This window comes from Onychomys torridus, chromosome 19, assembly GCF_903995425.1.
Source record: "Onychomys torridus chromosome 19, mOncTor1.1, whole genome shotgun sequence".
In the NCBI taxonomy this organism is placed as follows: Eukaryota; Metazoa; Chordata; class Mammalia; order Rodentia; family Cricetidae; genus Onychomys; species Onychomys torridus.
In genome coordinates this window covers 62,612,142-62,630,863 of record NC_050461.1, presented here as the reverse complement: position 1 = coordinate 62,630,863, position 18,722 = coordinate 62,612,142, and the positions used below count along the sequence as shown (strand labels likewise).

The window sequence follows — 18,722 nt, the reverse complement described above, 5'->3', positions numbered from 1 at the left end:
GGCCAGAAGAGGGCACCAGATCTCATTACAGATGGTTGTGAGCCACCATGTAGTTGCTGGGAATTGAACTCAGGACCTCTGGAAGACTGCCAGTGCTCTTAATCCCTGAGCCATCTCTGAACCTGCGTCCTATGAAAGAGCAGCTAGTGCTCCTAACCTCTGAGCCATCTTTGCAGCTCTGATCCCTAGTTGGTAAAGCTTTTATGTGAAATAGTATTGTTTGAATATCAGAATTCAGACATTTGACGCTATCACATGGAACCATGTAAAAGGTCTCTGGGAATCCTCTTTTGTTTTCACACACAACATTCAAATAAGGTCTTTTAGAAAGTAGATGACCTATTAATTTGCTAGTGGTCTTTATAAAATGCAGTATGTTTGTACTGAAAGTTGTTGCTGACTACTCTCCCATCAGTAATGATGCTGGTAGATAGCAGTGTCTGCACAAGCTCTTAAAGGAATCTTACACTCAGTAATAGACTTTACCTTAAGACCAGTCTCCTAATCTTCAGCTGTTGCTTTTGATACTTCAGCAATAACTAAGGTGATATATTAGTTCCCTAGGATTGCCTTAATGTGTTAATACAAACTTGATGTACAGAAATAGTGGGAATTTATTTATTATGCCTCTGGAGGCCAGAAGTAAGGTGTTGGGAGGTAGAATGTCTTGTAAGGGATAATATACTGACTACCTGCTCTTCCCTTAGCTTTCAGTGAGTGCTAGCAGTCCTTGGCATTCCTTGCTTAAATCCACGTCATTCCTCTCCTGTCTCTGTTGACAAGGCACTGTGCTGTGTTTCTGTGCCCCAGTTTGCCAGTTGTCATAGATATACCACCCCTTAGGTTAGAGCCCACAGTAACACTGTATAGCTTCATTTTCACGTGGTTATATCTACAGAGACACTGTTCCCAATACTGTTATGTGAATTGAGTGAAGGTGCACTACTCAGTGTGGTGTCAGTGCAGACAAGACTAGTGCACATCACTCATTTTTACCACTCTTGAAGGACACTGATTTGAAGGGTTTGAAAAATACCCTAAAAGGAAGCAGAATGTCTGCCTATTTTAAAGCTATCTGGCTAGTTAGTTTCGTGGTAGCAGAAGCCCTTCTTCCATGCACCTTTTTCCATTCTATTTAAGATTACTCTTGGGATGCACTTGATAATTATCTCAAGCTATCCTTTGTTGAAATTGGGTCTTTGGAATATTTTCTTTTTGGTGTTCAACTGACCTGTTTCATGTTACATCTTCATCCTCTATGGTTTCAGGTGTTTGGAACATATAGAGTAGGGTCCAGGGAACTGATGAGTAAAGATGGGAGGCTTAGTGTCTGTTTCTAAGACTTGGACCCTGTTAATGCTATAACACCTTAAATTTGTAGTTAAATACCAAGTTGGCTTTAGTTCATAACAGAGGTAAACATTAAAATTCTTGTTTATTCTTAGGGGATTTAGATAGCTTCAAAACTTTCAAACTGAAACCACTTTGTAGTTAGGAAGTAGGATAGCAGGCATTCCAAGCCTTTGAGTTCAATATTCAAATGTATTAGTATTTGATATTGATGCCTGTTTAATATTTATGTCATTATAACCAGAACAATATATATATATATATAAATAAATATATATATATATATATATATATATATATATATATATATTTGTCATTTTGTTATGAAAGCTATACGTGATGTATACAGTATTTGTCATTTTGTTATGAAAGCTATACGTGATGTATACAGTATTCTGTGGAATATACTGTGGTGTGGTAGGTAGGGCCTGGAGGTACATTTGAATTGTGTTAAATTGTTAACACCTGAAGTTGATGTCTGGTTTTAGCCAAATTCCTGTTTTATAACTTACAAATCTGTCATTCTCTTACATATGAACCATTGGTGGGATAAACCTTGGCAATAAAACTGACAGTTCACTTTTAAAAACCTTGTTAACTTAGGAAAGAACCTCCCTGAGTGTATCGATGTAAAATTAAAGCAGTAAATCAAAATGTAATATATACCAAGTGTCAGCATCTCTTCCTGTTCTATTCTTAAAATAATTCTGTTACTGTTGTTGCATCTTATTGCATATACAGTGTTGGTAGCTTATGTGACACATCTCTTTATTCCCTTCCTCTTCTTGCCATTTTTTTTATGAAATTAGTGTTAGATCATGTTGCTTGATTACCTTAACTTCAAAAGGTTAATTTAGAAACCATATGAAAAGTATATTTCATTTTATAAGAGAAAAAGGCAACTTGAAGCATCTGCTATGCTCATTAATATAAGTAATATTGAAAACATGACCTGAATCACTTTTTTAAATAGTCACATTTAAAACAGCAGGATTTTTATGAAAATAGAATTATGTTAGTAAAATATTTATCATATTTTCAAATATACTTAAAATATTTTGGGAATCTCTCCTAATCATTTGGTATAAGGAGACTAACAGAATCATGCTCTCTGATTGTGAGGTGTGAGTCCTGAGAGCTTAGTCTAAGCATCTTCAGGTGTTAGCTTTCTCTGCTCCAGTGCTCCAAAGTGCCATTTCTTCTTGTGTTGCTGTCTTTCCACTGAGGTTTTTGAAGATAGGATTCTAAACTGTAACTTTCCCACACATTATTTCCTTGTTACTTATTATAAGTACCTTTAAATGTTCTTTGATTCTCCATTCATTTGGGACAAAAGCAGCAAGCTTAGGGCCTGTGTCTGCAGTCAGGGATAGTGCTGTCTTTATGTTATTGAATGGATCAGTCAGTCAAAGATAGCAGGAACCAATACAGTCTCATGAGCCAATAGGAATGTCCTGCATTGACAGCTAGCATGTCGAGTATCTTCTGGTTCCATGCTCTCCCAGTAAGTCTCAAGCTCTATCACCTCAAAATGCCACAAGGTATCTAGTTTCATTGTCTTCAAACAAACAAAGACAAGTTGATGTGTTATCTCAAGCTTTGAGAATTTCTTGTACCAATTCTTCTTGGCTTTAGGATGGACAGTGTTCTTCAAGAAGTGCATAATTTTTTGAAAGAACTTAAGCTGAATTTTGGGAATTAAATGTTTTTTTCATAACTCATCTGTGATACTCTATGATTGGGATGAGGTAGTGTCTTAGTTAGGGTTTCTTGTTGTTATGATGAAACACAACCAAAAGCAACTTGGGAGAAAGTGGGTTTTTTTTTTTTGCTTACACTTCCAGGTAATAGGCCATCATTGAGGAAAATCAGAAACTCAGATAGTTCAGGAACCTGGAGGCAGGAGCTAATGCAGAGGCCATGGAGTGCTGCTTAACTGGCTTGCTTCTCATGGCTTGCTCAGCCTGTTTTCTTATAGCACCCAGGACCAACCAGCCACCCACAATGGGGTGAGCTCTCATCACTAATTAAGAAAATGCCCTACTAGCTTGCCTATAGCCAGATTTTATGGGAACAGTTTCTCAGGTTCTATCCTCTCAGATGACTGTAGGCTATGTCAAGTTGACATAGAAGTTGCCAGACAGGTAGGATGGTGGTGGTGATAATGAAGAACTTGCTGGTGCTGAGATGCTGAGGAAAGGGGACATCTGTCTTTTTTTATTTTTTTTTAATTTGATCCTCCTTATTTATAGCTTGAAGATATTCTTTACAGAGAAAAAAAGCAACTGAGCATTTTATATGAGAGTTGTAACTCCCTAGGATTTTCTGCGTACATGTTTCTTACAGTGTTGTTAAACCTTGTGTATCCTCTCCCTCCGTGGTGCACAATAACTTGTAACATGGAAGGACTTGCACATACTGAATAGCTTTTATGCTTCTGCAGAAGAAAGAGATGAAAAAGGGGGTTACTGATTCCATGATACACATATATTTCACAACAACTTCTCATTCAGAAGTAACTGTAATAATGAGTTGGATAGAATAGCAGATGAGGGCTGGAGAGATGGCTCAGAGGTTAAGAGCACTGCTTGCTCTTCCAAAGGTCCTGAGTTCAATTCCCAGCAACCACATGGTGGCTCACAACCATCTGTAATGAGATCTGGCGCCCTCTTCTGCCCTGTGGGGATATGTGCAGACAGAACACTGTATACATGATAAATAAATCTTAAAAAAAAAAAAAAAAGAATAGCAGATGATATTGAATAATTGTCCATAGGGTATTTTGATCACATGTAAACTAAGTATATATAAATGAAATATCATGGTATCTATAATTTACAAACAATTGAACTGCAATGAAAAAAGTATATACATATTATCTATGCAAAAATGAAGAATTAGAAACTGACAAATCTAGATGAATAATATTTGGATGTACACTATACATCTATTTTTGCATTTTTCTGTAGCTTTGATGTTTTTACATTAAAAACGGGGAATATAGACTATACTATTCCCTAGAGACCTCATTTTCTTTTAAATTTTGGTAGGTTAATTTTCTATGACCTCAAATTAAGTGGTATGTTAAATACACTTTTAATAATGGATTTGAAACTATTTAAACATTAAATCATTGGTAAAGAAATGTATTTTAGCAGAACATGGTGACATATTGTAATCTCAGCAAGAGAATTGTGCATTCAAGCCCACCCTGGGCTATATAGTTAGATTGGAGGTGGAGGGGAAGCCAATAAGTAGTTAATAATGGTGTATTCTTTCTTTTCTTTATGGATTTGCCAATTCAAAAGTCATCAGGTGAAGAAATTCCAGCAGTTATGGATGATATTTTAGACAGGAAGGTAGCTTTTAGCCAAGTACACACAGAACAAAGGTTCTCTGTAGTGAAGACACAATCAACTCTTCCTGAGTTGAGTTGTAGCATTTCTAAGTCTGTAGTTGGAGTTTTCTTGCCTGGCCCACAGTCAGGACAAATCTCTCACCCACCAGGCCCACCGATGCTCAGAACCAACCAAGTAAACACACAGAAACTATGTGGCCGTGGCAGGCTTCTTGTTATCTAGTTCTATCTTAAATTAACCCATTTCTATTAATCTATACTTTGCCACATGGCTTATGGCTTACCAGTGTCTTTACATGTTGCTTCTCATGGCAGCAGCTGGCAGTGTCTCCCCCCTAGCCTTCCACTTCCCAGAATTCTCTTCTCTCTTGTCCCGCCTATACTTCCTGCCTGGCCACTGGCCAAACAGCATTTTATTTATACAGAGCGATTTTCACAGCGTAAGTCCTATTTGTCTCTAGCTTTGTTATTGGGTAGTTTTATATCAGTTAAATGTGGGCTTTATGTGTCAGTTAATAGTTAATAAGTAGTATTTTGTAATTTTTCCTTATTGGGTAAATCTTGGAGAAAAGATATGTAGTTGTACTGATTTCCTGATTGATCGATTGAATTATTATTAATACCATTATGATTATATTTCATCTCTGTAGAACAGAGTCTATAAACTACTCCAGAACCAAATCCAGCAGCAGACTTGGACTGATGAGGGCACGCCATCCATGCGAGAGCTTCGGTCAGCCTTGCTGGAATTTGCCTGTGCCCACAGACTAGAGAACTGTACCACTGTGGCCACAAAGCTTTTTGACGATTGGATGGCATCGAATGGAACTCAGAGGTGAAGTGCACATCGACTTGAATGGGTCTTTCCATTCATTATTTCCTAAAGAAGGGAGGAATGATAGTCCACTGTATGCACGTGCCATATTTAATGAATTTTTTCTCATGAAATTTGAATTGCTTCTACTTCTTGACATTGTAAATATTACTGCCCTGAATTTGAGCATACAATTATCTTTTGCAAATCTGATTTAAATTCTTTTAGTATATATCCAAGAGTGGTATTGCTGGATCATAGAGAATTTATCATTTGTTTTGTTTTACCATATGCATATATGTGTGTTTGTGTGAGTATCCATGTGTAGGGAGGCCAGAAAACAATCTTCAGTGTCAAATCCTCAGAAACACTGTTTTTTGAGATAGTGGCTTCCATTGGCCTGGAGCTCACTGAATAATCTAGATTGGCTGGCTAGAGATCCCCTGGGATCTGCCTGTTTCTGTCTCCTGAATGTTGGGATTTCAAGTATATGCCAACCCCTTGTCTTTATTATGTGGGTTCTAGAGATCAGACTCAAGTACTTATGCTTTCTTGGCAAGCACTGTATTGATTGAAGTATTATCCCTAGCATTCCACTTTTAATATTTAAGGACTTTCATGATATCATGTTTCCCTTAGTAATTAAGAGATTCTATGTTTCCACCAACAGAGTATAAACATTCCAGTTTTTTTTACAACCTTGCTAACACATGTTTTCTGGTTTTATTTGGTGGGTTTGGTTTTGAGATGGGGTCTCATTATGGTTGGCCTACCTCTGCCTCCTGAGTGCTGACATTAAAATAAGCACTTTCATATATGGCCTAGTTTTTTTTGCTTTGTTTTGTTTGTATTTAAAACTTTTTTCCCCTGTGGTGCTGAGGATCTAACTCATGATCTCACACCTGCTGAACAAATGCTCTATTACTGATCTCTATCCACCTGTATCCATCTCCTCAGCACTGGAATCACAAGTACATGCCCTATACCCAGTTCGATTATACACTTGGGTGCTAGTTACTGAGCTCAGGTTCTCCTGCTTGTGTGGCAAGTACTTTAGATGATGGAGCTATCTTCACAACCCAGATGTTCTGAGATTTTTGATAACAGATATTTCTCAGAGTATGATAGATGTCTCCTTTAATTTAGAAGTGAAATAACTGGTGGGGTGATCAGTTGGGAGAAATTCCTTGGAATGTGATTAATTCTTTCCAGGTTCCTTATATATAGCAGTGATTAAAATCATTTGAAAAGTTGATACAGGGAATTTGAGTAAGGTTCTGAAATCTTTCCTATCTCTGAGATCTTAGTAAAGGCAGTTGGCTGTGTTTCATCCCCTTCTTAGACCCTGCCTCCAAATATGCATTTACTGTTCTATTTATACCATGAAACTTAGCACACTGTATTATAATGCCTACAGAGAAAGGGGTGTGTCTCATTCCTTCCTCTGTCCCTCTCCAGTATGCAAGCATGTGTCTTCTCAGTAAATAATTATTATTTTAAATTCAACTTACGTTCTTAAAGTCATAACTATAGGAAAGTAGCAATCATTGAATTGACTTCTTACTTATTTCTCTAAACTGTATGAAGATTTACAATTATTATTTAACCTGAACCTAGAAACACGACCAGTCAGCTCCTTGCCTTTGTAGTCAGATGTTTCTCCTTGTTATTCTCATGTTTCATTATCGCTTTTGTAGCCTGCCTACTGATGTCATGATCACTGTGTTCAAAGTTGGAGCAAGAACCGAGAAAGGCTGGTCATTCCTCTTAAGCATGTATTCATCCATGGGCTGTGAAGCAGAAAAAAATAAAATACTTGAAGCTCTTGCCAGCTCTGAGGATGTGCAGAAACTTTACTGGTATGGAACCATTCAAAGGACATGATACAAAGAAACCAAGAGATAAAAGCACGTTGCTCTTTAGGACAGGAGCCCATTTTGTCTTGAGTGCTCACTCTCGCTTCTTCCTTGACCTGACTTGGACAGGGCTGGCAGGAGTTTGCATGAACTAGACTTCATCTTGGGGATTGAACCTTAACAGATGGTGCAGAATACACTTTGTTTGAGAGATTTGGAGATATTAATACTCATAACCACATCCACATTTTGCTGGGAAATGTTGTCCTCCCCTGGCATGATGTGCTAAACCTGCTGGTACTATATACTATTAATCTGTTCATGCTGTCACTTTGAAAATGTAAATACTTCTGAAAAAGAGAACTATAGAAGTCTATATATTCTATCTTCCTATGAATTTATTGCTCATACTTCTTAATGTCTAACTACCTAGCCTAGAAATGGGGGCTTCATGTGGGTAAAAGAAAGTCAGTAAGAACTGGCAGAGAGAACAGGAAGAGGCCGAGTTAAAGGCTCAGTGTCCAAGGGAAATTTAAAGGTACATGCAGCACTTTAGGACATAGACACTGAAAGCCATACCAGGGATAGAGGGAGCATCTTAGCTTCATTGCTTCTCATTTACATAGTTCATTCAGCTAAATCCTGACAGTGTCCCAGAAATATCCCTGGCCTCAGCCCAGACCTACTTTTTAAATTATACTCTGTAAGTAAGCATTATCTCTAAAGCAAAGGCTAGCCTCTGACCTATAAACTCCCATTATAAATATACAGACGGCACCTGAACATAGAGAGTAAAATGAAAATATTTCTTAGGTCTCTTCATTTTGTACTATTTTTCTTTGTCTTTTAGTAGTATCAGTTAAGTCTGGGTGTTTACATGCAGAAGTATACAGGCTAAGTATTCCTGACCTGAGAAAACAGAAAATATACTAGTTTCCAAAATTATAGTAAGTTGCAGAAGTTTTTCTTGATATATCATAAATCATTATGTAACAACATATGTGTATCATGGTGAGCCAAACAATTGACAGATTTTAACTTGTGTACTAATCTTAGCCTAGTCCAATCTGATTTATCTTGAATTAATAAAGAGTTTATATTGGAACCCAGTGCTAATACAAGTTTGGTCATCACTTCAAAAACAATTATTTTGAAGACTAAATCTGTTTTCTTCTTCAGGTTAATGAAAAGTAGCCTTAATGGTGATATCATCCGAACACAGAAGTTGTCACTTATCATCAGAACAGTGGGCAGACACTTTCCTGGACACTTGCTGGCATGGGATTTTGTTAAAGAAAACTGGAATAAGCTTGTACATAAGTAAGTTTCCTGGAGAATGACTGAATTTCATATCCTCAGGCAGTGCATTTGCAAAAGGCTCCCTGGGTAATGATTTGTCCTAAGTGTGGAAGCACTTCATTTTTTCTTTTCAAATAATCAAATCTTTTTTTTTAATTTATTTATTTTTATTTTATGTGCATTGGTGTTTTGCCTGCATATATGTTTGTGTGAGGAGTGTCAGATCTTGGAGTTTTAGACAGTTATGAGCTACCATGTAATTACTGGGAATTGAACCCAGGTCCTCTAGAAGAGCAGTCAGTGCTCTTAACCACTGAGCCATCTCTCCAGCCCCAGGGAAACACTTCTTTCTTTCTTTTTTTTTTTTTTTTTGTTTTTGTTTGTTTGTTTTTTGTTTATGTTTTTCAAGACAAGGTTTCTCTGTATAGTTTTAGTGCCCATCCTAGATCTTATTCTGTAGACCAGGCTGGCCTCAAACTCACTCCCAGGTGCTGGGATTAAAGGCATGTGGCACCACCGCCCGGCGGGAAACACTTCTTAAACAGCAGCTTCTCTATATTTAAAAGCATTCCACTTGCACTTAGCTGTGGTGTCTATTTAAACACTGATCAAGGCCAGGGACACCTGATAAGTTATGCATCCTAGCATAGCCATGGACTGTTTCAGAATAGTTGTTTAGTTATATGTGTTAGAAGTATTTCTTGATTGCCAAAATATCAGTTAAGAAATCGCAGTCAGCTAGGGAGCACATGTAGGTGCTTTCTTCTTCTCTTAAAGCAATAATGAATTTTCTGGGTATAGATGATTTTTGAGAACCAGATTAAAATTCTTTCTGAATACCCCTAGCACCCATCTCCTTTCCTGCCCAGCGACAGTAAGTATGTAAAGATGCCCCAACTTCTAGGCTGCATTTCCAAGAGGAAAACCTCACTGTCTTTATGTTAAAGCATTTCCTTCATGCCCTAGAACGGTGCTTTGGTTATCATCAGCTGCTTCTTTTTTCTCTTAATATTTGTGTTTCTTCAGGTTCCATCTGGGCTCCTATACTATACAAAGTATTGTTGCTGGATCAACTCACTTGTTTTCCACGAAGGCACATTTGTCTGAGGTTGGTTGTACAAAATGCTAGTAGGGAAACTGCATGCCTCTCCCCTTAGGCTGCTCTGTTTAAGTGCAATGGAGTCTCTTCATGCTAATTTCAGTCCCTTTTGTCTTTTTTCATCAATGCTGATGATTCTGCATTGAGATTATTGTTAAATGGTTGCATGTATAGCAAGGAGCTGAAGTTCTGGTGCCATTCTCAGCTCTGTTTGCTGTCTCATCAATACAAATAGTTTAGTAGTAATGAAATGATTTTGAGGAATTCTATTCAAAATGTGAATTTATTTCTCAAGCCTAATTTTAGATTGATTCATTTTTCTTCAGAGTTCTTTTTTCTATTTTAAGAAATAATAAGGAAAGAAGTAACAGACATGGCAGTGAAGAAAAGTTTGGTTTTGTTTTTAAAATCACTTCAGTTTTTATCACACTTGATCAATGCAAATACTTTGGCTGTTAAAGTATAGGTCTGCTATTTCCAAGGTGTCAGACCGTGGAACCACCATCACAAGGTTAAAACATTTCAGAAGGCTGATCTGGGAGCCTCAACCTTTCCTTGTTTAAAATGCTTCTCTGTGGAACTTGCAGGTCCAGGCATTCTTTGAAAATCAGTCCGAGGCAACCTTGCAGCTTCGGTGTGTCCAGGAGGCTTTGGAAGTTATTCAGCTGAATATCCAGTGGATGTCGAGGAATCTGAAAACTCTGACCTTGTGGCTGTAGCACTCACGGCTGACCTTCCGGTGCCCACGGCTCTGCTGCTTTTGCAAAAGTTGAAGTGAAGGCAGGCCTGCTACTGAATTGTTTGCACTGTTAGGAATTCTAGTTAGCTCAGGGCCCAATTGTGTTTTTCATGTCTTTTCTGAAATGTCTTTAGGCAGTAAGTAGTTATTTATTACAAAATTATATTCACCTGTATACCAACCATCTACAAAAACAATGCGTAATTTTTCTTTGGACACACAAATGGAGAAAAAAGTCATATTTGAAATTCTGTTCTATTTATTAGTGTCCAGAGAGTTGCTGACATAGTGCAACCAAGGAAAGTCTGCTATAAGAACCACCATATTTGAGGGTTGCTGATTGGCCAGTTGTTTGTTGATTCTTATTGATAAATGCACTTGGAATGTGATAGCCTGGAAGAGTCCAGTAACAAAGGCATTCATGATGCAGCTATAGACAACTGACCTCAGGTGTGCAGGTCTGCCCTGATTGGGGGTCCTTTAAAAGGTCTGTATCTTTATTATAATTTTCCCTGTAGAATAATCAGGTTCTAAAGATTTTTTCTTGTTTCTTTGGACAGTTGAACAAACAGGCCCCAAATTTCAGTTTTCCAAATATTTCACACTTTCTGCTTCATCTTTATGGCGCTACTGTAGGAAGGTATTCTGAATTGAGTTAATGTTAGTTATTTTATCCATGAATTCCAGTACCCCCCAACTCTATACACCTGGTTAGTCCTGCTTAGGTAGATTTTCTGCTGTAGAGGACTATTTCTTTGCTTTTGGCAAGCTTTCTGTTAAGCACTGGTATTTTTGTCATTACTTTCCCACCAAGAATGTAATTTAAGTTGCCTTTTGACCTAACAAATCATACCCTTTACTGTGTGAATTGTACTCATGTGTGTGCTTTTACTTTATGTTACAGTGTGTATTAGAAGCATTTCTCAAGAAATTAAAGCTTTTTATTTTGAAGTTCACCATAGCACCTTAAAGGGACAATGAGAATGTGGAAAAGGAATAAGTTGAAAATATGGTGGACTATGAATTCTTTTTTCAGTGCTAAAAACAGTGCTTTTGTTTAGTTGAAAAAAAAAAAAAAAACTGTAGCTTTGTTTTCTTTTATTATGGCCAAACTAACGTTAAACAGAGTGGCCAAGGCTCAAACAAAGGAAAAGGGACGGAGGGTATCCAGAGCAGAATGCGGGCGTTTTCACTCCTTCTGAAGGAGAAATATTGTACTTGAATTTTTTTGAGCTATGCAGACTTATTCCTAGATTGTTATGTTTCTTTGATTCTTAGGAGAGAAGTTTTCTTCTTAATAACTCATGAGAATTCTATATTTTGTTTGAAAACTGTCCGTGTACATAAAAAAGAATTACTCATTTGTGAACACTGAAAACACTCCACAGAGTCAGACCATAGAAAGGCCACTTTTTTATTTGGCTGTTGTAAAGTTAGAATATGTGGAGCTGTATACAAAGTTATAGTTTATTTTATGAAAATATTTTTATATAACAAAATTTTAATGGCTGACAAGCTGAAAATAGCCTGCTTTAAACCTACTGTTTGCTCCCAATTTAGTCTTTTCTAAACATTTTTGTGTTTTTGAGTAGAAAATGTTATTCCTGAGAATCACAGAATCATCTTGATATCTTTGTGAAATAGTTAATTGTAGATCTTTATTTCCTTTGTGCTTTTGGTAAATGAGTGATAGTTTAGTTGATACTGAAGGTAGGGGGGTTTTATATTTTTAGAGTGAAGGGAAAATACTCTGGTGGGTTTTAGTTGACATTTTTTTTTTTTTTACCATGTTGTATTACTAAATTCTACTTTGATACAGAATTTAACTTTTGCTACTTCTCAAGATCAGTTCAGTCTTGAGATTTACCTGCCCATCTTGGCATTGATCCTAAAGTCTATGTAACTCTGCATATGGCAAATCTTGTCTTAAATAACACTTTTTTTCATGTATGAATGTGAATGTATGTGGTGTGTGATGTTGTAAATAAAGCCTTATGAGGATATGTGCTTTAAAAAAAAAAAAAAAGAAAGAAAGGTAATTCTTGATTCACTGCTATCAGAAGATGTTCATTCCCAGGATACGGGAGCCATAATATTTTTAGTCTTACCTATAATCTTCATCTCAATTGTTTTTTAACTTTGATAGGCCTCCTCTTAATTTCCCCACAAAATTCTGTAAGTTTTCATGTTTTGTTAGCCTGTTATGTGCGACCTCTTATAGCTAACTCAAAGTTAAGAATATAAGGCTGAGAGGTAGCATTTATACTCTGATAAGTATATTGGTAGCATTCAGATTTTCCTCCTCCTAAATTTACATTGCCTTCTGTACTTCTAGGAAGAAAGATTGAGGCCCCAGGCCAGCTTATGCTTTTGGTGTAAGCACACAAATATCTGACATCATTGGGTAGTGATTGAATGAGCATTCTGCTCACTACAGAGAAAGGGTGTACTTGAATATAATGTGAAAGGTACATCTTGATTATTAGGAAAAATTGAATTGGAAATCTAGATTTGGAAGAAAAAATTGATTTGGAGATCTGAAAGTTAGGAATTGGAGGAGATTTTATTCTGCTAATATGGAGTTAACTATAATAAAAAGTAGTGGCAGTTTCTCCCCCAGAAACTTGTGCCTTCTGTCTCATTTTGTCTTTAAAAATGAAATTGTGTTTGTCAGTGTTCCGTGTTTACAAACTTTCTTGCTATCACAGGTTCTACTTAACTGGTTTTCTTTGCCACTTGTGTTTTCATTTTATGAGACTTTAGCCACCACTAGAACAAAAGCTTCCAGAAGAGTCCTGGGTATAAAAAAAAAACAAATCCAGCTGCATCAGGTTTACTGGGTACCAAACAATTCTTCCTGATTATTGGGAAGCAAGAAATTAACATTAAGTCTTGTATTTGTTGCATGACTGATAGCCCGTTGTTGCATTGGATTTTAAAGGTGCTTACTTAATCTAAAGCACCTGGAATGGTAATCTTCAACCAGACTGCTGAGCACTCATATAAGACCATGTGTTCGAGGGTTTGAGGGATGGCACAGTACTTCTCAGGTGCACCATTGCTGAGGACTGCAGTCCCAGGTTGAGTTCACACATAAGAGTGGGTTGGTTTATGTAGGCCTCTTAAGAATTGGGATCATAGTTATAATGTAGCTCCCACACCCTTGCCTTACTTTTATTTATACAAAATGAATTCTCTGTTTTGGAAATGTTCTGTCTTTTTTCATTTATAGTTCTTGAAACACAGTGTGTGTGTGTGTGTGTGTGTGTGTGTGTGTGTGTGTGTGTGTGTGCGTGTGCCTGGTTTTGTGTTCTTTTATTTTGTTCTTAAATCTCTGAAATATCAAAGAAGTACAAAGTGAAAAGTAGAGGTCTCAAAGTATAACAGAGCTACTCTTTTCCCCATCCCTTATTTCCTGGTTGGGCAATAATTAGCAGAATAAGTGCTTGATTTTTACAGAGTTTGTGGGTGCTTTTGGGGGGCAGGTGATATATACTTTTGAAACATACACATGTATTTTTATGTTTTTATATTTTAATTTTACAAATTTTGTCCTGGTAAAGAGTGGAATACTGCTCTCTGATAACCTCTCCTCTTCCCATGTTGCCTACTGTAGGTAACAGCTATAGAGTAATTTGGTTTTAATTTTTGAAAGGATGTGGTGGGTTTCAAGAAGGAGCAAGGCAACTTCTTTTAAAAGTGTGTAGAAATAATTTTGCTGCTATTTGGGACTTAATGCTGCCCTCCTTACATTCTTGTGGACGTGTGCATAACCATGCAAGTCCACGTGGATGCATTGGCAATAACAGAATAGTAATAGTGCCTACTGTTTTGTTCTAGTCTTAGGAACTTAGGTTGCCTCTCATCCTTTCAAGCACATTTATAAATGCAATTCTACTTTTTATGTATTTCGCTTAGACTTGTTCCTTTGCATAGATAACTTAATTATCATTATGATCAAGTATGACAGAGTCTTCCCTTTTCCTTGTTCCCTTTAAGGCAATAATTAATTGTTCTGCTAGGGAGAGTTTGGAAGAGAGCAGAGTAGTGTTTGCTATGACTTTTTGTTACTAATTTTGTTTGGTCCTATGCCCTTGAAATGCATGTGAAAATACCTGATGAAATGTGGAAGACTAGATTAAACAGTCACATTTTATCACCTCTTATTGCTTGTTGGCAATAGCCAATAGAATAGCTGTATGAGTGGAGTGTGGGGGGTGCAGGGACGTGTACCTAATGTCTGTCTATATGTTCTTACTACTGTATTGTATTAATTCACTGGATGCTCAGAGTGGAAGGTACCAGTGGAGTTCAGATGTATAACAGTGCCTCTTTTCCTTTCCTTTATTGTCTGGGGTGCAATAATTATTAAATTAGTTTAAGTTTTTTGAAAGTTGTATTTGGGGTTTGGGTGGTGGTTGTTTGGCTGGTTGGTTTTTGCTAGTCTGGAAAAGTAGTTTGGGGGTAAGAGTATATACTTTTTAGGTGTATATACATGCTTTGCTGCATTTTACTTCCTTGCTTTCCCTGTCCTTTCGGTGGGTTTATGAGGAAAGTTGGGGATCTCTCTAAGAGGTTTCTTCCCTCTCTTACATTGGCCATGCAGTGAGTGTCAAGTAGCACAGGCAGTGCTTTGGAGGTGGGCTAACATATGCCTTCACTGTGATTTTGCTATGTGCTTTTGTTCCGTGGTCACTGCATTCCATTGGGTACCTGTCTTGAACTTGGACTTAACCAGTTTCTGAAAAACCATGGAGCTCTGAATTTATTGTCCTAGTGTTCTTGTTCCATCGATTTGGGAAGGATTTTATTTTCATTTTTTCTCTTAGCTTTAGGGGGGACTAAGGGCAGGAGATATACTCTTACAAATGTAGATAATTTTGTTACTATACTGTGTTATTTCATTTGGTACTAAGTCCTTTACATGGGCGTATAAGTGCCTAATGAGACGTGGAGGTCCGGATGTATGAAAACTTCCTCTTTCCCCTTTCCTCGTTGCCTCTGTGGGCAATGGTTGTAGAGTAGCATAGATTTTCTAACTCTGTTCCACCCAGAGGGGTGGGTATGTATATACTTTAAAATGTAAATAGAAATTTTTTAATCTTGTTGTTGTTGTTACTTCATTTGTACCTAAATCTGTCTGTGGACACTTAGGTACATAAGGAATATTGAGGTTCATTCTATGAAAAATCTCCCCATACCCTTCCCTCATTGCCTGTCTGGGCAATTGCTTATAGAGTAGTTATGTAGCTTTGGCATGGGAGTATGGGGTGAAAGAGTTCTGGGTTTTACTTTTTTAAATGTATTTAAAAGTTTGTCAGTTATTTCATTATTTCACTCCCAATCTGCTTTTGTGTTTGAACTTACTGTCAAAGGAAGTGAGAGTCTATACCCAGAGGCATGGAACATCTTAGCTTCACTCTATCGCCTGTGCCTACTGTAGTAGTGTATGAGTATTGTGGGCTTGGGTTCTTGTTTTGTCTGTTTGTTGCTTATAACACAGCTTGTTAGAGAAAAAGGTAACCATGTATGTACGTATATATTTTATATATGTATGTATTACATTGTAATGCCTTGTGATGTTAACTTCATTTTGAACCTGGTCCTTGGCGTGACTATTTTTTTTTATATGTATTTAATGAACATTGAGATTGATTCTATGAAAACTCTCCACACTCCCTTATCCCTCATTGCCTGGTGGGCAGTGGTAGACTAGATGTTTTGTTTACTTACCTTTCGTTGCTTTGTTGGGGGGTCTGGGTGTACATATATTTTGATGTATATAAATAATTGCTATATTCTATATGTTATTCCACATAGCACCAGTTCTTGTCTGGGATTTGTAGATATATAATGAAACATGGAGGTCCAGACGTATGATAACTGTCCCCTGCTCCCTTTCCTCATTGCCTATAGAGGCAATAATTTTATATCGGGGTTTTTTTAGTGGAGGGGAGGGAGGACTGCTTAGATAGGTAGTGGTTAGATAGAGTGCATGCTTTTAAAATATATTTTTTCATGGTACTGATTAGGCTCCTAATCCTTTGCATGGATAAATGGGTACCTAATCAAAATTGAGGATTGGTGTATGACATACCTCCCATTCTCCCCTTCCCCTTATGCCTGTATTGGCAACAGTGAGTAGAGCAGTTGTGTGTTTTTTACTTAATTGTTTTGGATTTATATTTTGATAGAAGACTATCCTTAGCATAAATAGTTTTGTTTTTTTTTTATTTCATCTTGTGTTTAGTTCTTTGCCTAACTATAACAGGCATAATGAAAATTAGTTTCATAATATGGTAGAGCGCATCCTTTCTTGCATATGTCCTCACTCAGCAGAAACTAGTGCAGTTTTTTTTTATTCTGGTTATTCTCTAGGATATATCCTTGAAGATACAAATGTATATACATACATTTCAGTTTTCTCCCTTGCTGTCATTGTTTCCCTTTAACATGCACCTAGGAGAAAAACAAAAGCTCATTACATCTTGGGCACCTGACTAGAAGTGGAGCCTTGTGTCTCCATGTCGAACAGTGGCAATGAGTATGCAGTAAATAAGATGAGAGAAGACACTCATATATGGCTGCATTGTGGAAACTAATCAGACCCAGCAATTCTAATGCTGTTTTAAACTGAGATGGTGAAAGAACCTCAGGGGCTAGCCTTTTCTATCTTAGAGCATCCACAGATGGCAGGGCAAATTTGCCCCTTCTTACCCAGAACTCTTTTGTGTGGCTGCATCTCTTTCCCCAGCTCTCTATTAACTGAACCATTCCTATTCTGTTTTCCTTTTGCCTCCAGCACCTTCGCTGTTGTTAGATGCTGTTAAGTTGGACTCACAAATTTAAGCTAAAGCTGCATCCCAGTCGACTTTGTGATTCCGTGTGCATCTTCTGCACCCAAGCCTGTGTGTTTGCTATTGGCGTTCTTATACCACCACATGGTAAATGTTAGGACTACACGTTTGTCTGCATCGAAGAAAATGCGCCTGCATACCCTCCCTGTCCTTCCTGCATTGTAGCTTTGTTTTGTTTTTACATTTTGTTAGTTGATAGTCCATGAGGAAGATTTGCCATATCCTTTTTAAGAAACACTGAGTGATAGATAGGACTCCTAGAAATTCTCAAAGAAGTGTTATTTACCATATCAAACTCAGGAATGTGTTGGAAAATTAATCTAGTAATATTGCTGTTACTTATACCTGCTGCTGTAGGAAAAGTTATTCATGACACATTTACCTTTGATCATAAATAAAAGAGAAAGGGCCACCTTTTTTGAGTTAGTCATGGTAGTCATTAGTTATATTTTTGAACCGTTTTTAATTTGAAATACTTCAAAGGAAGTAAAGGTCATGGCTTAGCTCAAAGAAATGCTCCAGAAGTTCGGCTGTATAAATCATCAGTACAATAATACACTGTGTGTGTGTGTGTGTGTGTGTGTGTGTGTGTGTGTGTGTGTGTGTGAAATGAGAATTGCTACATAATTGGAGCATTTGCCTTCAGCAGCAAATCACATTGAGACAAACTACAGTTGGCTGTCTTGATTAAAGCCAAGTGTTCCTTGTGGCTGTGAGGAAGAGTCTCTTGCAAATACTTTGGAAAGTAACTACGTGGAAACTTACAAAGGTATTATTTTTTTTTTTTTAATTTAAACACCAGTAGAAACCTTCAGTTCCTTCAGTCCGAGTTCGTGGGTAGAATTCTAAATTTGTGTTCTAACCTGTCTTTTGTGAAAAATCTTGAAAATAGTATGTATGTGTAATATTGTATATTCAAATTGTGTTGTTTTACTTGTAAAGGGAAAATGCTTATTTTTCTTTGTACTTGTTTTGCATATGACCAGCACTGATTGAAAGGCATGTTTAACTGCAAACACTTGCTTTCTTTATGAAATGAAAATAAAGTATTTAAATACAAACACTGTGGATTCATCTAATTAGACGGAATATGTGTTGTATTTCATCCCAGATTCTGAGTTCCAGCAGAGCTGTTGCCATATATTACTTATAAATTGTATGGCCATGACAGGCTTCTTGCTATCTGTTCTTATATCTTAAATTTACCCACTTTTATTTATCTATAAGTTGCCACATGGCTTGTAGCTTACTGGTACTTTTACATCTTGCTTCTTCTGTGTCTGGCTGGTGACCCCTGACTCAGCCTTCCTGTTCCCAGAATTCTCTTCTCTGCTTGTCCCGCCTATATTT

At 37.2% G+C, this 18,722-nt stretch overlaps 1 protein-coding gene across 1 annotated transcript in view; it reads left to right on the top strand.

The window, feature by feature from the left end:
• Positions 1-13,328, top strand: part of LOC118570282 (leucyl and cystinyl aminopeptidase) — a 106,673-nt gene extending 93,345 nt beyond the window's left edge. Inside the window, exons 14-18 of the mRNA XM_036168680.1 lie at positions 5,359-5,543; positions 7,220-7,381; positions 8,558-8,698; positions 9,704-9,785; positions 10,364-13,328. Coding sequence (XP_036024573.1) covers positions 5,359-5,543; positions 7,220-7,381; positions 8,558-8,698; positions 9,704-9,785; positions 10,364-10,495 — 702 coding nt within the window. The 3' untranslated portion in view covers positions 10,496-13,328. The remainder of the gene's footprint in view (positions 1-5,358; positions 5,544-7,219; positions 7,382-8,557; positions 8,699-9,703; positions 9,786-10,363) is intronic.
• Positions 13,329-18,722: the final 5,394 nt, after the last annotated feature.